This window comes from Columba livia, chromosome 5 (assembly GCF_036013475.1).
Source record: "Columba livia isolate bColLiv1 breed racing homer chromosome 5, bColLiv1.pat.W.v2, whole genome shotgun sequence".
Taxonomy (NCBI): Eukaryota; Metazoa; Chordata; class Aves; order Columbiformes; family Columbidae; genus Columba; species Columba livia.
The window spans coordinates 44,852,635-44,869,924 of NC_088606.1; the positions used below are offsets into that span (position 1 = coordinate 44,852,635).

The window sequence follows — 17,290 nt, forward strand, 5'->3', positions numbered from 1 at the left end:
CCCAAATCGTCTTCATTGTTGAGTGTCCTAGAAGATTAGATCCTGAAAATATTTTAAAAGAACTAAATGAAAGTTTCACCTGCAGGTTTATAGTGTAGCCATGGCAGAAGAAGGTTTCCTGATACAATTCAACATGAGGACCTCAGACAGCCCTGTTGATATTCAAATAATACCAAAAAGCATGCATTTTTTTTTCCAATAAGCATGCATCTTTTTTTCCCACGGTCGGCATTATTCACAGAAATGTAGCTCAAATGCCTAGGCTGGCTTATGGCAGACACACCATCATTCAGGATCCCTTTGGACTTCATATACAATATTTAGCCTAGTGCAGTAATTTTAGATGGTATTTATCTGCAGCAACATATGTTTTGGGAATGGTCAGAAGACTATGACTGCAGATATCAGCCTTCTCCTTTAAAGCTTTTTTGGGACATTTGAAAAATAAGGATCCAAACACCAATGCAAAAACCAGGTGAGAGAAATAATCTTTCTGGGAAACCAGGCAGAAACCTTATGCTGGAATGTAAAAGGCTATCCCTACCTGAAGGTGAAACACTGGTTTCAATGGGAATCTCCACCCTGGAGATGGGAGAGTCATTCTGGGCCCTCTCCAAAAAGGCTCTCTCCATCTCATGCTCTTCAGGGGAGCCCTGCTGGTAAGACATGGACGGTGGGGGCTCTGGGGTCAAGCAGTGTTCATCAGAGTTCACCTCCTCACATTTGATTTCCATCAGTTCAGGGTGCTGGGAGTGTCCAAAGGGCAGGGTCGAGGAGGGAAACTGGTGGTGGTAGCTCTCCACTATGGTGCCCTGCAGCACCTGCTGAGCCATCATGCTGCCACTCAGGGAGCTGTAGGCCAGGGCTGGCCGGCTGGTCAGCACCCGGTCCATCACCTCGTAGAACTTCCACGTCCGCCCACCTCGCGGGGCCTTGCTGTTGTCCTTGATGCGCCGGTACTCCAGCTTCATCTTCTTGATCTTCTCCCGGCACTGGTCGCCCGTCCGGTGGATGCCCTTCTCCCGCAGCACCTCGGCGATGCGGTTGAAGACGTGCTGGTTGCGCAAGCAGCTCTCCAGCTCCATCTGCACCGACTCGTCGGCCCAGAGCTGCAGCAGCTCCACCACCTCGGGGTCCGACCAGTTACTGCCGCGCTCATATTTCTTGCCCCGAAAATCCATCGCTCCTGGGTCCCGGCCACGGGGCGGCGGGACGAGGACGGGGACGCCGCCGGGCCGGGGGCGCAGCCCCCGCACTGCCCAGCCCTCCCGGGCCGAGCCCCGCCGGGCCAGCGGCGGGAAGGGGGGCCGAGGCGGTCCGAGGGCAAGGGGAAGGCGGCGGCGGCACGGCGCGGACGCCCGGGGCGGGCTGCGCCTGGAGTTCCGTCCGCCGCTCGGCCCGGCCCGACCCCGCCCGGGCGGCGCACCTGCCCCTGCCCCGGTCCCCGGCCCACCCCCGCTCGGGGGGCCAGGCCCCCCGCCGGGACGGGGCTCTCGCACCTTGGCCCTCGAGGACGCCCGGGCGACCCTGCTCGTCCCCGCCCCTAGCGGGCTGTACGTCCGCCGGCCCGGCACGGCCCGGCTCGCCCCGGCACGGCTCGGCTTAGCCCATCCGCTAGAGCCGGGCGGAGCGAGCTAGCGGGGAGCCGGGCCCCATGTTCACATCCGGGGTGACGCACATGCGTGCAGCCTTATTCCGGGATAACTTTAGTCCGTGCCGGGCACTGGCTGCGCTCCCGGGTCCGCACTGGGCTCCGCGCAGCACCGCGGGGTCCCTGCCCCGCCCCTCTTCCCGCCCCCGGCGCGGCGGCAGGCAGGCAGCACCGTGCCGTGCCGTGCCGTGCCGTGCCGTGCCGTGCCGTGCCGGCCCGTACCACGCCGAGCTGAGCCGTGCCACAGCCGCGCCGCCCGGGGGAGGCGCCCCGCTGCCCCTCACCGCCCGCCCGTCCCCGCCCAGCGCTGCCAGGCACGGCTCGGCACCGCCTCGCCCGCATTCATCCCTCGGGCTGCCGCACAGGGCGAGGCGGGAGCCTTCGGTAGCGGTGCTGGCGGGGCAGGGCAGGGCAGGGCAGGGCAGCTCCCCGTCGGCGAAGAGGCCGACCCCGCTCACGCTGCCCCTGCAGAGCTGCTTTCCCGGGCCCGGTTGACTGGTGGAGCGGTTGGGGGATCTGTGGAGGCTGGTGTGTGATGGGCGGTCTGTGCGGGCGTGGCCCCGGCTTGGGTAGAGCTGCGTGGCATGAGGGGTATGAAGCATCAGCCGGTGGTTGTAGCGGCTGTCCCCAGTAGCCCCCTGGGTCACTCGGGCGGGACTTGAGGACAGGCACGGGGACAGGTTGCTGCCTGCAGTCCCTGGGACACCAGCGAAGGACTTTTGCATCCAGGTTGGCTGTCTTGCCTCCCACACCCGAGAAGCAGGTATAGAAGGACCAGACATTACGTAAGTTCGGTCCTCTGTTTACCACCCGCATTGGTTAGCTGCGTGGTTCAAATCCTTCCAAGTACCCCCCATCCACAGCAACACCCCTGAATGGGGTGGAGGACTCAGGGAGCAGATGCAGGACTTACTTTCACTCAGTATCACCAGGTCAAATTCCCTAGAGAGATCTGTAATTGCAGAACTCGAGTCTTCACAGAGCTGTCCTGCCACATCAGCCATGAAGATGGCCTCAAGCCCTGCTGCAGGACAGAGCGTTCTTCAGCGTAGCCTGTCGTTTTGGAAATTTCAGTCTGGACCTGAGCCTGGCAGGATAAAGACTGAGCCCTAGGGCAGCAAGTATAAACGTAAAATAGTAATTGATGAGAAAACCAGAACGAAACACCGTGTGTCCCTATCCTGTATCACAGTTCTCATGACAAGCATGCAGCTTGTGAAGCACATACTAAGTTGGGGATTTTCCCTTTGGATAAAAACCACACAGTGCTTTGATGAAGCTATCTTTTAATCTAACTCATACAAACTTGCCTCTGGTTGTTAATAAGTCATTCACAGCCTCTATAATACTATTCCTCAGTCTGTGGAATGGAAATAAAAATATTGACCTTTATTATATTTTGGTAAATACTTTGAATGCTGTTGGCGGGGTGGGGGGGAGGGTGAAGAGACAAGACGGCTTTAAAAATGATGCTACCTTTCCTAACAGCTTATGATCAGATAGTATTTTGGATTTTTCCAGTGGTCTCTTTAACTAGAGTTTTTACAAACCCTTGTAAGAAAGATGTGCTTTTACTTTCCTAGACTCAAAACCTGCCTGAACACATTCCTGTGTAACCTCATCTAGGTGTTTGTGCTCTGACAGGGGATTGGACTAGGTGATCTTTTGAGGTCCCTTCTAATCCCTTACATTCTGTGATTCTGTGCTTGTGTGCATGAGTTTTTTATGGGAATGGCACTCTATGTTCTAAGAATGCAAACTTAATTATATAAGGACATTTACATTGACTCAGTACTGGAGTACACAAAGACCAAGGCAACAATGAATAAAGACACTGATAATAGAAGTATAGTAGTAAATATAAATAGGTTAAAGGCAGCATGGCTTAGTTTTTTTTAAAAGCTCTTCAAAGAAGCCTAAGAGCCTGGCTGCAGCCTGTTATACCCGAGGGCCATAGCTTAGCCAGGCAGCAGCAGAACATTCTAAAAAGTCACTCAACATTTGCCCTGGCTTCAGGCAGAGCCAGCATTTCAAAATGCAAGCATCAAAAAGGATGGAACCTAGATTTGCCATGTAAAACAATAATAATAAATCTTGAACTATTGTTCATGGTTCAGTTGTTTCCACCTTTTTATGCTGTATGAAGTGGAAACTTGATTTTTAAAATTAAAACAGAGCTTCCCTTGCAATCATATAAGTCAGGCACGTATGGCATCAAGAACAAACATATCATAGGGTCTTATATTGCTGAGATAATTCAGCTGCCAGTTGTTTGAGCTGATTTTCCGATTCAGATAGAAAAGAGAACTAACAGGGGCTGTGTTCCCAAAGCTCAGGGAGTGATGGTGTTGAAACGTACACAGTGCAAGCCACTGAGAACTGCAAAGCTAAAAAGACAGACGCTATTTTCTGAACTGTTTTGTACATCTGTTTTGGTGATAAAAGTGTAGGTGCCACCTAGCTTGGTGTATCTAAGACACTCATTTCACAAAAATCCCTCTCTCCTTTTCAAGCTCAGGAATGTTGTCACAGAATACCTTCCTTTTTGTCAGAGAATATCAAGCATCAGTTTTGTCTCAGCAGACGACAGCCAAGTGCCTCAGTTACAGGGCATTCCTTCCCTGAACAAACTGCGGGCCACAACTGTTTTTCTAACAAGATGTGACATGCGATCCTGAAAATGCTCCCTTTAAAAATGGTGTTAAGCTTCACTATTTTGTTAAGTTTAGTTGATTATAGGTCTCCAAGTCAATGATGCGACTAGTCGACGATCAGCTAAATCTTAGTCAACAGTGTTTGCCCTACACATTGCAGAGCATCAGAGCAGGGGACTGTGCTCTCTTGCCAGCACCCATAAGCAATGATATTCAAAATAAATTTTCATTAAATTTGGAATCTAGCTCAATGGCATGGTCACAGCACTGAAATGAAAGCCCTGGAAGCCAAAATTTCTGTTTATTTACAGCACATTTACAAGCTGTGGTGTGTTGAAAAGAAGGCCTTTAGCTTGGAAATGTGATAACCATCACGGTGGTTTTGGTTGGGAAAACTTTCGCAAAAGCAAATGGAGACCTTGCAACTCAGTTAAATGTCAGATGGTAACAATAAATTCTTTTGTTGTAACTATAGCAGCTTTTTTTAATAATTAGAAAAACCCTTAAAATCAGAGAGGCCTTCATGCAGCAGCTTGCGTTAGCAACTTCACAGTCATTCTGCTCTCTACCCCTCTCCCAGAGAGTCGTTCGCACCCTCTCCCAGCAGAGAGGCCATTTAGCAGTTCCCGCTGCTGACACACCCTGAGCTGAAGCTTTGCAAAGCAAAACCTCTCTGGCCTCTTGGCTCATGCTCTGGACCCTGTGGGAGCAGAGGAGGTGGGATGGAGGTGTTTCTGGCAGGCCCCTTGCCTGGGCAGGCAGCCGGGGCGCAGAGGGGAGGCAGATCCCGGCAGAGGCTGCCCCTGCCCTGGCTGCCTTCCTCCAGCTGGCACAGGCCACGCTAGGTCTGCAACCTTTTTTGGGTCTTCATGGAAACCCACAGGTGGGAAGGAGCACATGCAAGCAGGGGGCGCTTGGCCGGCCAGCAATGCATCAGCAAGAGGTTTAACGGGAGAGTTAGTTGCCCAGCAGGCCTGTTTTCCAGAAGTTCAGTACATGGCTCTCCACAGCTTGTTGTAAAAGGAAGTTTCTGCTGCAGCTGGGTAAAACACAACTCTTTTCAACAGTGTCTGACATGGAACACGACGCTGGTTTGGCTTTTGCAATGCTGTGGATCAGAGGGAGGTTGAGGAGGTGTGGTCTAGACAACAGAGTAGTGAGGTGGGTTGCAAACTGACTTAAGGAGAGAAGCCAGAGTGGTAGTCAATGGTGCGGAGTCTAGTTGGAGGCCAGTATCTAGTGGAGTGCCTCAGGGGTCAGTACTGGGGCCAATATTATTCAATATATTCATTAACAATTTAGACGAGGGAATAGAGTGTACTATCAGCAAGTTTGCTGATGACACTAAGCTGGGAGGAGTGGCTGACACGCCAGAAGGCTGTGCTGCCATCCAGCGGGTCTGGACAGGCTGGAGAGTTGGGCGGGGAATAACCTAATGAAATTTAACAAGGGAAAGTGTAGAGTCCTGCATCTGGGCAGGAACAACCCCAGGTTCCAGTATAGGTTGGGAAATTACATATTAGAGAGCAGTGTAGGGGAAAGGGACCTGGGGGTCCTGGTGGACAACAGGATGACCATGAGCCAGCACTGTGCCCTTGTGGCCAGGAAGGCCAATGGCATCCTGGGGTGTATTACAAGGGGAGTGGTTAGTAGATCGAGAGAGGTTCTTCTTCCCCTCTACTCTGCCCTGGTGAGACCACATCTGGAATATTGTGTCCAGTTCTGGGCCCCTCAGTTCCAGATGGACAAGGAACTGCTGGAGAGGGTCCAGCGTAGGGCAGCGAAGATGACTAAGGGAGTGGAGCACCTCCCTTATGAAGAAAGGCTGAGGGAGCTGGGTCTCTTTAGTTTGGAGAAGAGGAGACTAAGGGGGGACCTTATCAATGTTTATAAATATATAAAGGGTGAGTGCCATGAGAATGGAGCCAGGCTCTTCTCGGTGGCAAACAATGATAGGACAAGGGGTAATGGGATCAAGCTGGAACACAAGAGGTTCCACTTAAATTTGAGAAAAAACTTCTTCTCAGTGAGGGTGACAGAGCACTGGAACAGGCTGTCCAGGGAGGCTGTGGAGTCTCCTACTATGGAGACATTCAAAACCCGCCTGGACATGTTCCTGTGTGACCTCACCTAGGCATTTCTGCTCCGGCAGGGGGATTGGGCTAGATGATCTTTTGAGGTCCCTTCCAATCCCAAACATACTGTGATACTGTGATACTTTCCCTGGATACATAGTGGCTACTGGCAGAGCTTTAGGAGAAGGCCAGCAGCACTGTGGCTGAAACCACATGGTGCCTGTTTTCATACTGTCTGGGAGGCAGATGAGTTGAGCAGACTCAGGTCTAGTTCCTAAGAGATGACTGTGGTGAAAATTCTTTGCAATAACTGGAGCTTAGAAATTAAAGTCCAAATAGACCATTGAGACAAAAACATTCTTACATCTCCCTGGTTTGGTAGATCATATAAGCGAGTATCAGATTTTGCCATGTTTTTTGATAAACCACAACAAATCAATTAACTCTCTTAATTCTGTTAGTTTCTCTGGATCTGAGCCAGTGCCCTGCCAGTGGTGGTACAGAAGACCATCCCTGGGCCCTGCCTGTTCTGCATTTCATTTCCCAGACTACCAAGGGGCACCGAGCAGCTGAAGCCACCAAGCAGCAGTTTTTACACTCTTTAAAAACTGACCGTTGTAGAGAAGTGCTGGAAAACACCCTTTCTGCTTCACAAAGAGTTTTTGATATATAGATCTTACTAGTAATATTGATTATACACTCAATCCTCCTGCAAAAACCCTCAGCCCAGCCCCTGAAAACCACAAAATGATCACTGAAATAAAGCATCAAACCTCATATGTACCAGGGTCTTTTTTCCTAACTCATTACTATTTTTTTCCATCTCTCTCTCTTTCTTTAGAGGCAAGTTTGTATCTCACTGGCTTTCAGAAGAAGCAAGTCCCAACAACCATAACAGGTGCCTTCTCTTAGGCTTGTTACTGCACTGGCAGCCAGCGTGGGGATACAGTTTGCCTTGTTAAATTGAGATATCGTTTTAATAAGCAGCTTCAGCACATGAAGATGAGAGAAAATAAGCTAAAGTTTCTGAGGGACTCATGCTCCTAACGGATGCCCAAAGGGTTGTTTAACGTACTTTACAGAAAAGCCCCCAGAGGGCAGTAGGACAGTCTTCAAAAATCTTTTGTAAAGCAGAGCTGGATACGGAAAACTGCAGAAGAAGCACACAGATTTTATGAGACTGCCTTTCTCTTTTCAGGATAGTGTGTGTATGTGTGTGTCAATTTTTTAACTGATTTAACAGCCCATCACGTTTTCTGTGAAACTCGGGACAGACTCACAGGACATGTCCCATTGCAGACAGAGGGAGCCATTGGATGCTGAGTGTTTTGCACCCTCACAGTCAGTGGAACATCCACACAAGTAAGAAACTGTGGTTTTCCCACTTTCCGTGCAAATTACTTTGATAAGAGCCAGCCTTGCTCACTTCTCCCATGCAGTTGGTTACTGGTATTCCCTGGAGCAGGAAACAGTGATGGGGTTGGGGGTGTGCTTTAAGTACCAGCTAATCCTGTGGTTAAAAACAGAGAAAGTTAATGAGTGTCTCAGTTGTTGTGTTGGAGGAATTCGAGAAAGGGAATGCATCCAGATTCCTGCCACCAAGCCTACTTCTGCAATTTCAGGTCTGGACAGACTAAAATGAAGAGGGACCCATTCTCTTCTTCAGAGATACCTACATTCTTGTAGATTCAGCTGTCATAATACGACTTCTGTAAGTTGTGACTGAAGAAGAGTCTATGCTACAGATGGTGAAAAATTTCAGAGCAGGAGTGGATTGCACTTCTGCTAAACTGATGAACACCCTACAGTTAACTAGGGAGTGATGGGGTTTATGATTTCTTCTTCAGCCCGAAGTATCAGTAGTTGATGCTCTGGGCAAGAAATCAAACCAAATACATCCATTAGGGCAAATAAATTTAATTTTTCACATGACACTGACACTTGTCATACTATATGTCATACTATATGTCATACTATATGAGAAAGTTCTCACAGTGCTTCGTGTTCTGTGCATCCTTCTACTAAAGCTTACCACACACCTGATGGCCATGGCAAGTAAAGGCACTTGTCACTTGCAGATTCACATGTACACTCTATTTCCTTGCAGAGCTGGTTGAAGCCTTCCCTTTCTGCTCCCCAAAGCACAGAGATTCTGGATTGCCCTAGAGAAAGAAACCCTGGGAGGCCTCACCACGAAGGACACAGTATCACAGTATCACAGTATGTTTGGGATTGGAAGGGACCTCAAAAGATCATCTAGTCCAATCCCCCTGCTGGAGCAGGAACGCCTAGGTGGGGTCACACAGGAACATGTCCAGGCGGGTTTTGAATGTCTCCAGAGAAGGAGACTCCACAGCCTCCCTGGGCAGCCTGTTCCAGTGCTCTGTTACCCTCACTGAAAAGAAGTTTCTTCTCAAATTTAAGCGGAACCTCTTGTGTTCCAGCTTGATCCCATTACCCCTTGTCCTATCATTGTTTGCCACCGAGAAGAGCCTGGCTCCATCCTCATGGCACTCACCCTTTATATATTTATAAACATTGATAAGGTCCCCCCTTAGTCTCCTCTTCTCCAAACTAAAGAGACCCAGCTCCCTCAGCCTTTCCTCATAAGGAAGGTGCTCCACTCCCTTAATCATCTTCGTTGCCCTACGCTGGACCCTCTCCAGCAGTTCCCTGTCCTTCTGGAACTGAGGGGCCCAGAACTGGACACAATATTCCAGATGTGGTCTCACCAGGGCGGAGTAGAGGGGAAGGAGAACCCCTCTCGATCTACTAACCACTCCCCTTGTAATACACCCCAGGATGCCATTGGCCTTCCTGGCCACAAGGGCACAGTGCTGGCTCATGGTCATCCTGTTGTCCACCAGGACCTCCAGGTCCCTTTCCCCTACACTGCTCTCTAATATGTAATTTCCCAACCTATACTGGAACCTGGGGTTGTTCCTGCCCAGATGCAGGACTCTACACTTTCCCTTGTTAAATTTCATTAGGTTATTCCCCGTCCAACTCTCCAGCCTGTCCAGGTCCCGCTGGATGGCAGCACAGCCTTCTGGTGTGTCAGCCACCCCTCCCAGCTTAGTGTCATCAGCAAACTTGCTGATAGTACACTCTATTCCCTCGTCTAAATTGTTAATGAATATATTGAATAATATTGGCCCCAGTACTGACCCCTGAGGCACTCCACTAGATACTGGCCTCAACACAGTGTGGCAGCTGACAAAGGGACCTCTGCTTGCAGCTTCTTCATGGTCACTGATACTGGAAGAGGGCTGCAGGGAAAAGCCATGTTAAACAGAGTAGATGCAAAGAGAAGGTACTGGCTCTAACTGGAAAATGAGCACTTAATTGTTTCCCCCTTGACATGCTGTTTATATGAGGCAATCATACTTTTTTTGTTCTGTTTTCTTTCTTTTTTGGCCACTGCTTCTTCTGGGGCTGGCTCTGGTCAGTACTGCAAGTTCTTTGCAAGGAGACATGCAAATGTTTTCTCCTTCTCTGCTGCCAGAAAACAACATGGGGCATTTCAGAACCCAGAGACACTGGTCCAAGAACTCCTCTGGCCCTTTTATGGCCTCTGAACTCACATCTGCAGATCACAAAAATCTCAGCTTGGTAAGGTAAAGTTACAGGTTTTATTACAGAAAGTTGTGCATTTTGATGGTATTATTCCTTATCCTGAAAGAAACATTAAAACAGTAGCTCATATGTTTGGGAACACAGTAAAAACCTGCAGGGATGTATGCGTTGCTATATTGCTCTACAAAATCAGGACATGCTAACACCAAAATTGCATCACCAAGGTTAACAGTAAAGATAAAAATGCCCCAAGTAATGACACCGTAAAACTTGGTATCGGCCCATTTCCCCTTCTGTGGCTCGCCATACCGTGCCCTTCAGTTGCTACAAGTTTTTGTCCCCGCAGTTTCAAGTAAGACATATTCAGCATCTGTCATCATTTGCCTCACAAGAGAAAAGCCAAAGGCAAGGAAAAGAGCAGCTAACTGGCCCTTATCTGATGCTAAAGATAGACACAGAGACCTCCATATTTGGTCTGATGCAGAAAACAGCCGAGATTAAATTTCTAGATAAAAGCAAGGGTGAGAATTCTTCTGTATTTTCATTTATAATAGTAAGCAGTTTACACTGCTTTTGCCTGAAATAACTACATCAGCCGAAAATGAGATCTGATTTCCTCTAGCATCACTAAAACACAAGCAAGATACTTCCAACGTGCCCCCAAAAACACTTGTTCATTTAGAGAGTCTCTTCTAACTGAGAGAGGGGTTGGGAGGAAGGGGATGCGTCAGCATAGTTTTTTGCAATTACAGGAGAATTTAAGTACTTATATACAGTTGGAAACCATGTACGTAAAGAAGACTCCCACAGAGCTGTCATGCTGGCCTGCAGCACCCCCTGCTATGGGTGTCCTTGGTTTTCACAGGGCTCTGCCAGCACAACTCAATCCTGACATGCTGGAGCCCCGCAGCTATTCTGCTCCAGCCTCGCTGCACTGACAGCAGATCATCGTCCTCATCCTGACCTTCTTTTCTGCTCTGCCAGGCCTGAGAATAACAAATGATGCTAACATTTACTGGTAGCCTTGTGTCTGAGGCCGCAAAACTCATGTTACTGCTTGCCTTGAACAGAGAGCTGTGAAGGCAACATCAAAGCACCCATCCAGCTCAGCTGTGCTCAGCTGCTGCTTTCCTGAACCAAGTATAATCCTCAGAAGGGAATATTCCCCTCACATATTGTCAGTGCTATCCACAATTTCTTAGTAACTGCTAATAAGTAGCCCTTTTTTTTTTTTTTTTCCAGTCAGTTCAGGACAGCTGGAGACCTTTCTGTTCTCCTTCCTTCATTCTCCCCGTCTTCTGCTAGAGCTTCAGTGATGTTGCCCTTAAAAAGTCGGTAATTGCTCCTAGGAACATTGATTGCCCTTGTGTAACTACCAGCATACTCAGGAAACAGCCTGAGACTCTGTGGGACAACATCAGTCCTGCTGAACTGTGTAACACCAGCTGCCTGACCTGTACAACTCGTTGGTGCCTTATTCAGCTAAGCTATGTTTATCTGAACTTGATGTGGTGGCCCAGAAAAGAAATTCCAATTATTAAGTACTATTTTAATACAAATTTCCTGAGAACTGGCTGGGGAAATCATCACTGTCTGGCTGTACAAGGGAGTGAATGACAGGCAGGTTTTTGAGATGCCTGAAATAAATTTTTAAGTAAGGCTAGCAGAAATTTTGTGCTAACATTTGAATTCACACAACCCCACTGGATTGATTGTAGTCTGGAAAGGAAACATAACCAGAAGTTAGAATGGCACAAGGGTTTGATACCTTTAAGTAGATATTTGTCAATGCTGCTAAGAGTATCTTCTCTTCCAAGCACTGTATGTATGAAAAAAAAATGGTCAGGGAAATAAACATGGAAGTGGTCGAGGTGAAAGTCAGTTCTCCCAAGCCTAGAAATCCTTCCAATTCCCCACATGGACTCAGAACCAGAACCTGAAATTCCTTTAAAGCCGGTGGCCCCCAGACACTTAAATTGAAGCTGGAGAGAGGATCCTCTTGTCCTGACAGTTTTGCAACCTGTCATTAGTATTTGGAGAATAAAATAAGGCAGAAAGAGTAATCAAAATTGTGCAGGTGCTGCTGCTACCTTTGTTCCTAAAAGGGCTGCCAAGCAATTCTTTTCTTCTTATTGAGCAATTTCTCCTGCCTCTGCCACTTGTCTGGCCCAGGCTGGCAGGGGCATTGTTTGATCTGTTCCACAGAAAGATTACCAATAGCTAGAGACTGGAAGAGAAACTCATTTGCCCAAAGGTTTATCTGGTTTTCACAGCTATACTATCTGGGTCCTGTGTTGTTCTCTTTTGTTATTTCCATCTCTACCTGTGGCAGCACTACTGCAATGTAACCCCTGGAAGATACAAAGTTTTTGAAGTCTCCCATAAAAGACTCCCAGCCTCCCTAAGCAACCTATTCAGTGCTTCACTACATTTGACATAAGAAGGGATTTCTACTGCCTAACCCTTATCTCCCCTGCTACAATATAAGTTGTATGAAAGAATTCTTGTCCTATCTACCCCTGACACAAAAAAACTCTTCTTTCTTTTGCAGCAAGCTGAGAGGTTAGCATACAGCCTTCTCTTTCCAACAAACTAAAAAAAAATGTTGAGAATATCTTCTCTAGGCTTCTGATTGTTTTTTTCTTCTGTCAACTCTCTTAAAATTTTGGGAAATGTGGTACCCACAATTAGGCATAACATTTGAGCCAAAACCCCACCAGTGCTAAGTATACAAAGGAGACTCTTTCAGAGACTATTCTCGTGACTTTTTGTCCTACTATAATGTCTCTCAATAGTAGCAAAGCATTTGAAACATTTGTTTTGTGATCCCTTACAACCTCTAAAACCTTCCCTAACTGCTGTCCTGCAAACTGTTGCCTGCCTTGCATTTGTGCAGTGAATTATTCATTCCTCTTTTGTTCCTGTCTGTATAAAATAATTTTCCATTTGGTCATCCAGCGCCTAAAGACCCCTTTGAATTCTGCCCCTGTTCTCCTGTGTGCTTTCATGCCCCCTAGCATGACACTGTCATCCCATTTGATAAGCATTGTCTCTGTTGCACCTACAAAGCCATTAATGACTAGACTGACTGACCAGGGAGAGACCCTGCAGCCCCCTCATTGCTCCCTTCCCATTTGGTGCCAAGCTCCAATGGCTGTTCAGTGAATAGACTTTTCCATGGGGCTGTGCAACCATATTCCATGAGTTTCACCTAGGTTGTATACCCATAGCTGCCTTATGAGTATCGAGTGAAGGAGCACAGAAAAACTTTACCCAACTCAGAATATAAGGCATCTGCTTTTTCTTCTCTGGTTGGTTACTGTGTCAGGAAGAAGAGGGCAGACTGCTCTGACAGGATTTATTCCTGACAGGCCTGCATGTCTGTGCCTTATCATCTTTTTATCTTCTATATACTTATGCACAGCTCATTTGTTCCACTTTTTCCAGGAATTCAAACTGGAGTGACTACTAACCAGTTATTTTCATCTCTTTCTCTCCTTTCTTCAAAGACCATCATTATGTGCACCCTTTTCCTACATTTTGGGATCTCATCTAATTCCCAAGATATCTCAGAAACAATTCCTAACACTTCTGCAGCTGTCTCAACCAGTTCCCTCAATGCTGGACTTCATCAAATGAACGTGAAGACACATATCTAAGCAGTGCCTGAGCAGTCTCAGGATTGCGCTGTGTGCCGAGAGGTAATACACAAAGCCAGCTCCAATCTGCCAGAGGTCTGTTCCCTCCAGTGCTGCTCCTGAGCCCACCCAGTCCCCAAAGCACAACAATCACATCTGTGCAATGCTGGATCTGACTTTGTCATCTCTGCCAGACCCCAGAGCTTCTTCTCACTCCCTGCATTACCATGCATCACAGTGGTGCACACCCATGCAGGAGGCTTCCACAAAGCTAATTAGATCTACCAGTCCTGAGCTGGTTGGTCCAGCATGCAGCTTCTCCATCCCAATATCCAGCATATTCTCACCTATCAGCCAAATAATGGTGAGCTGACTAACAGTCATCCCAGTACACTGATCCAGTTCCAACAAAGTTGGCAGAGAGAAAAAAATTACTCTTAAAAATGTAGCTTTTGGTCATCCCAATCCTGTTTTATATTGTAGAACAGACAAATGTCTCATGCATGTTTATGACTGTAACCTTACCACACAGTAATACAGCTAGCTCTCACTTTACATCTAGGAAAGAAAGGCAAAGAGCAATTTGGTGACTTGTCACAAGTCAAAAAGAACTTGTGCAGAGAAGTACCAATGAGAGGTGCTGGCTGTCTTCAGAGTTCAGTGTCCCACAATGACAGCACCATTGTTTATCCAGAACTAGGATAATTGAGAAATGAAACATATCCATCATCTAAAGCAAACAAAAATATTTCTCCATACCTTACAACTGAAGCAAAACACAACTGGAGTAAGACACTAATATTTTGCTTTTACCTGTGGACTTAGAGGGCAGAAATAGAAATGGGCTGGGGGACAGTCAATCAGATTTTGCCTAATGATCCTGGGTACAGCTGCAGTTACAACTCTGGTAAAAAGGCTGAGGAAGTGCTCTATTTTGTGTTTGTATACTTTGTCAGATGTGGTCATTAGACTCAGATTGCATCAAGAAGCTCTCAGAAAAGCATGTGTGAGAATCACACCCCCCCTTGCAAGGTTTTCCTGATCAGAGGCCATGTCCTTGCACCCCTGGCTGGGGTCATATGCCCTCCTTGCAGTATTTAAAGAGCAGCATGTCCACTGGTCATCAGGCATGAGCCTTCTGGGGTGGAAGAGAACACTCAGAAATGACAGCTATTGCTAGAAATTTCTGAAAATCTGATTCCTCAGAGGCAGACAGGGGGTTTTAATGCATTAAGAACAGAGTTTGTTTTGCAGGTTTTGGAAAATCTTTTATTTGAGAACTCAATTCAAACTGTATTCTGTTCAGTCATTTTAATGATGATATTTACTGAGCTGTTGTTAAACAGTGATTCATTCTAGGGAACTTCACAAAAGGTTCTAAAGACATTTATAAAAATATTCCTAGATCTTCAAGTGACAAGCTGTTCAGCTACTCACTGGTCCAGATGTCAATAACAATCAGATGTCAGTTCCCTGCAGAACGCCGATGCTGAGGAAGTTTGTCACCCCCTGCTTTCAGATTTGCAAAGACTAGAGGGTTTCTGCAGAGATCACCTCCTAACCTGTCGCAGCAAATTCCCACCCCAGAACCCAAGGGAATACTTGAGACCCCTCTTTCCAATGCTAGTAACTCTCTGGCAAGTTGAGGCCGGTCACCCTTTGCAGGGACTGTCAAGCCTGCTGAAAGCCTATCACTGCTGCTGACATCATTTTCCAAATATGATACATGGTGGGAGCAATAAAATCTACTCTACTTTTGTAAATAATTTTTAGAAATAGTTGGTAAGTGTAGTGTCAGTGAACTGAGTTAGGGTACTCGTGCCCTGAACACATCCTAGAAGGAGCATGTCATGCTCAGTTGACCAAGGGAACTTTCCCCATGCTGCCCTGCCATCATTGCGCAGCTTGAAACTGGTGGGTAACTACAAGAGATGAAAGAAATTTTTTCAGCCTCTATTTTAGTCTTCAATGCATCTGGCAAGACTTCAGAAAGGGAACTGCTTTTGTGCCATGGGAGTTGAGCAGCAGAAACTGAGCAGAGGCCAGTTCCACCCAAACGTCTCATCCAGACTACTGGAACGTGTCCAGGCTCATCATCAGCCTAGCTGACACAGGAAAGGAAATGGAGATCACCAGTATTAAAGACGTGAGCTTTTTGGCTTGAACTTGAGTCAGGTGTCTAGAACTAAGACTGTAGTGGCGGCCTCCATCCTTTGTAAATCAAGGACAGGTGGGAGAGAGGAAACATGATCTCACCCACAGTACTATCAAAGACTTACAAAAAAAAGGCTTCACAACCCATTCCCAATTTCTCAGACTTTCAGTCTGTCCTGTTATTTCCTGGCTGTACACTCTAGGAGTATCTTCCTCACCCTTAAGAGACTGTACTTTAATTTAACCAAGATTTGAGTCTACTTTTAAAAAGTTATCTTACTGGCCAGATTTATTCCATGTCCCTTCAGCACTTCTCCTCTGCAGTTTTAGAACCATTGCAACTGGATAGGGTAACTGTCAAAGATGACGCACACAAAGCTTCCCTTTGAAATGTGTGTGTTATCACCATCTTCTTCCCTCTGCTTTCTCATTTGCAGTTTGGCTGCAACCACTTTGGTTCAGAAATGACCAAAATTACAGTGACTTTTATGAAGGAAATTAGTCAAATTTCAAGCCAGTTATTCAGAAATTATTAATACCTCAGAGAAAAAAAAACCCAAAACAAACCAACAAACAAAAAAACCCAACCAAACAAACAAAACATAAAAAAAAAAAACAACCCACACCCAAACATTAAGACTGTTGCCTGCCCAGTGTTCATGACTGAAGCAGGCTCTTTGTCACACAAGGAAACCTGCCTCTTTCCAATTGAAAGCAAGAAATATTTTGGCAAGCAGGGGCAGCATATGTGGAAGTGCTTTCTGCCTGTGCCCAGGCTGCTTCAAGTCTGACAGATAGGATTCCATTCACTCTATCTTCATGAAACTCCTTAAACTTCACCAAGCTCAAACATACAGAAAGAGAGAAATCAGAATACAGTTATGTTCAAAGAGACAGCACAGATACCCAGAGCAGGTCTCCCTGTTAGCATACAACGAACCTCTTTGCAGACCAAAGGATACTTCTTTCAGAAAGCAGCAGATTCTGTCTAAGTTACTATTAATCTGCTTTAACAGTAGTAGCTAGTTCTAAACCATCCCAAATCTCATTTGCATTACCAACCTTTGAGGCAGGGGCTTTGCTAAATGGCAGCAGTTGTTTGGTACCCAGGAGGCAGCACCATCTGTCACTTATATGTCTCCAGAAGTGGAAGGCGCTGGTGTGGAAGACCTCCTGTTCCAAAGCAAAAGTCAGCTCTGAACTGTGCTGTCTCACCAGGCTGTCTCTTGTGCTCCAAACCACTGGAAGCGAGAGACCGTTGCTGTCTCCCTTCGAAACTCAGGTACCAGCCACGTGCCTGTCCCATGTGGAGAACCCGCCAGATGCTTCCAAGTGATGCTGAGGAAAAAGCACAGGTGATCCATTGATTAAGTGGTCAAGGCCTGACCTCTGGTCCAAAACAAATTGTAGTTATTTACAGAAAAATTTGCAATAAGGGAGGGAGAAAACAAGTTTAATTTACAGCTTTCATAGATTTTTCTCCATCAGCTGCTTAATTAAGGAAAAAAGTGTATATTAACATATATAAAAATACGTAATTCC

At 46.9% G+C, this 17,290-nt stretch overlaps 1 protein-coding gene across 2 annotated transcripts in view; it reads right to left on the reverse strand.

Annotated features, from left to right (window-relative positions):
- The window catches only part of ACCS (1-aminocyclopropane-1-carboxylate synthase homolog (inactive)), a 31,246-nt gene extending 14,189 nt beyond the window's left edge, over nt 1-17,057 (reverse strand). Inside the window, exon 1 of one of the 2 annotated variants that reach the window (XM_065064771.1) lies at nt 16,811-17,057. Coding sequence is in view for 1 of the 2 variants with exons in the window: in XM_021284585.2 (XP_021140260.2) it covers nt 545-1,181 (637 nt within the window). In the remaining variant the exon portion in view is untranslated. Of the gene's footprint in view, nt 1-544; nt 1,877-16,810 lie in introns of those variants that run through there. The other variant, XM_021284585.2, reaches the window with a different exon arrangement.
- Nucleotides 17,058-17,290: the final 233 nt, after the last annotated feature.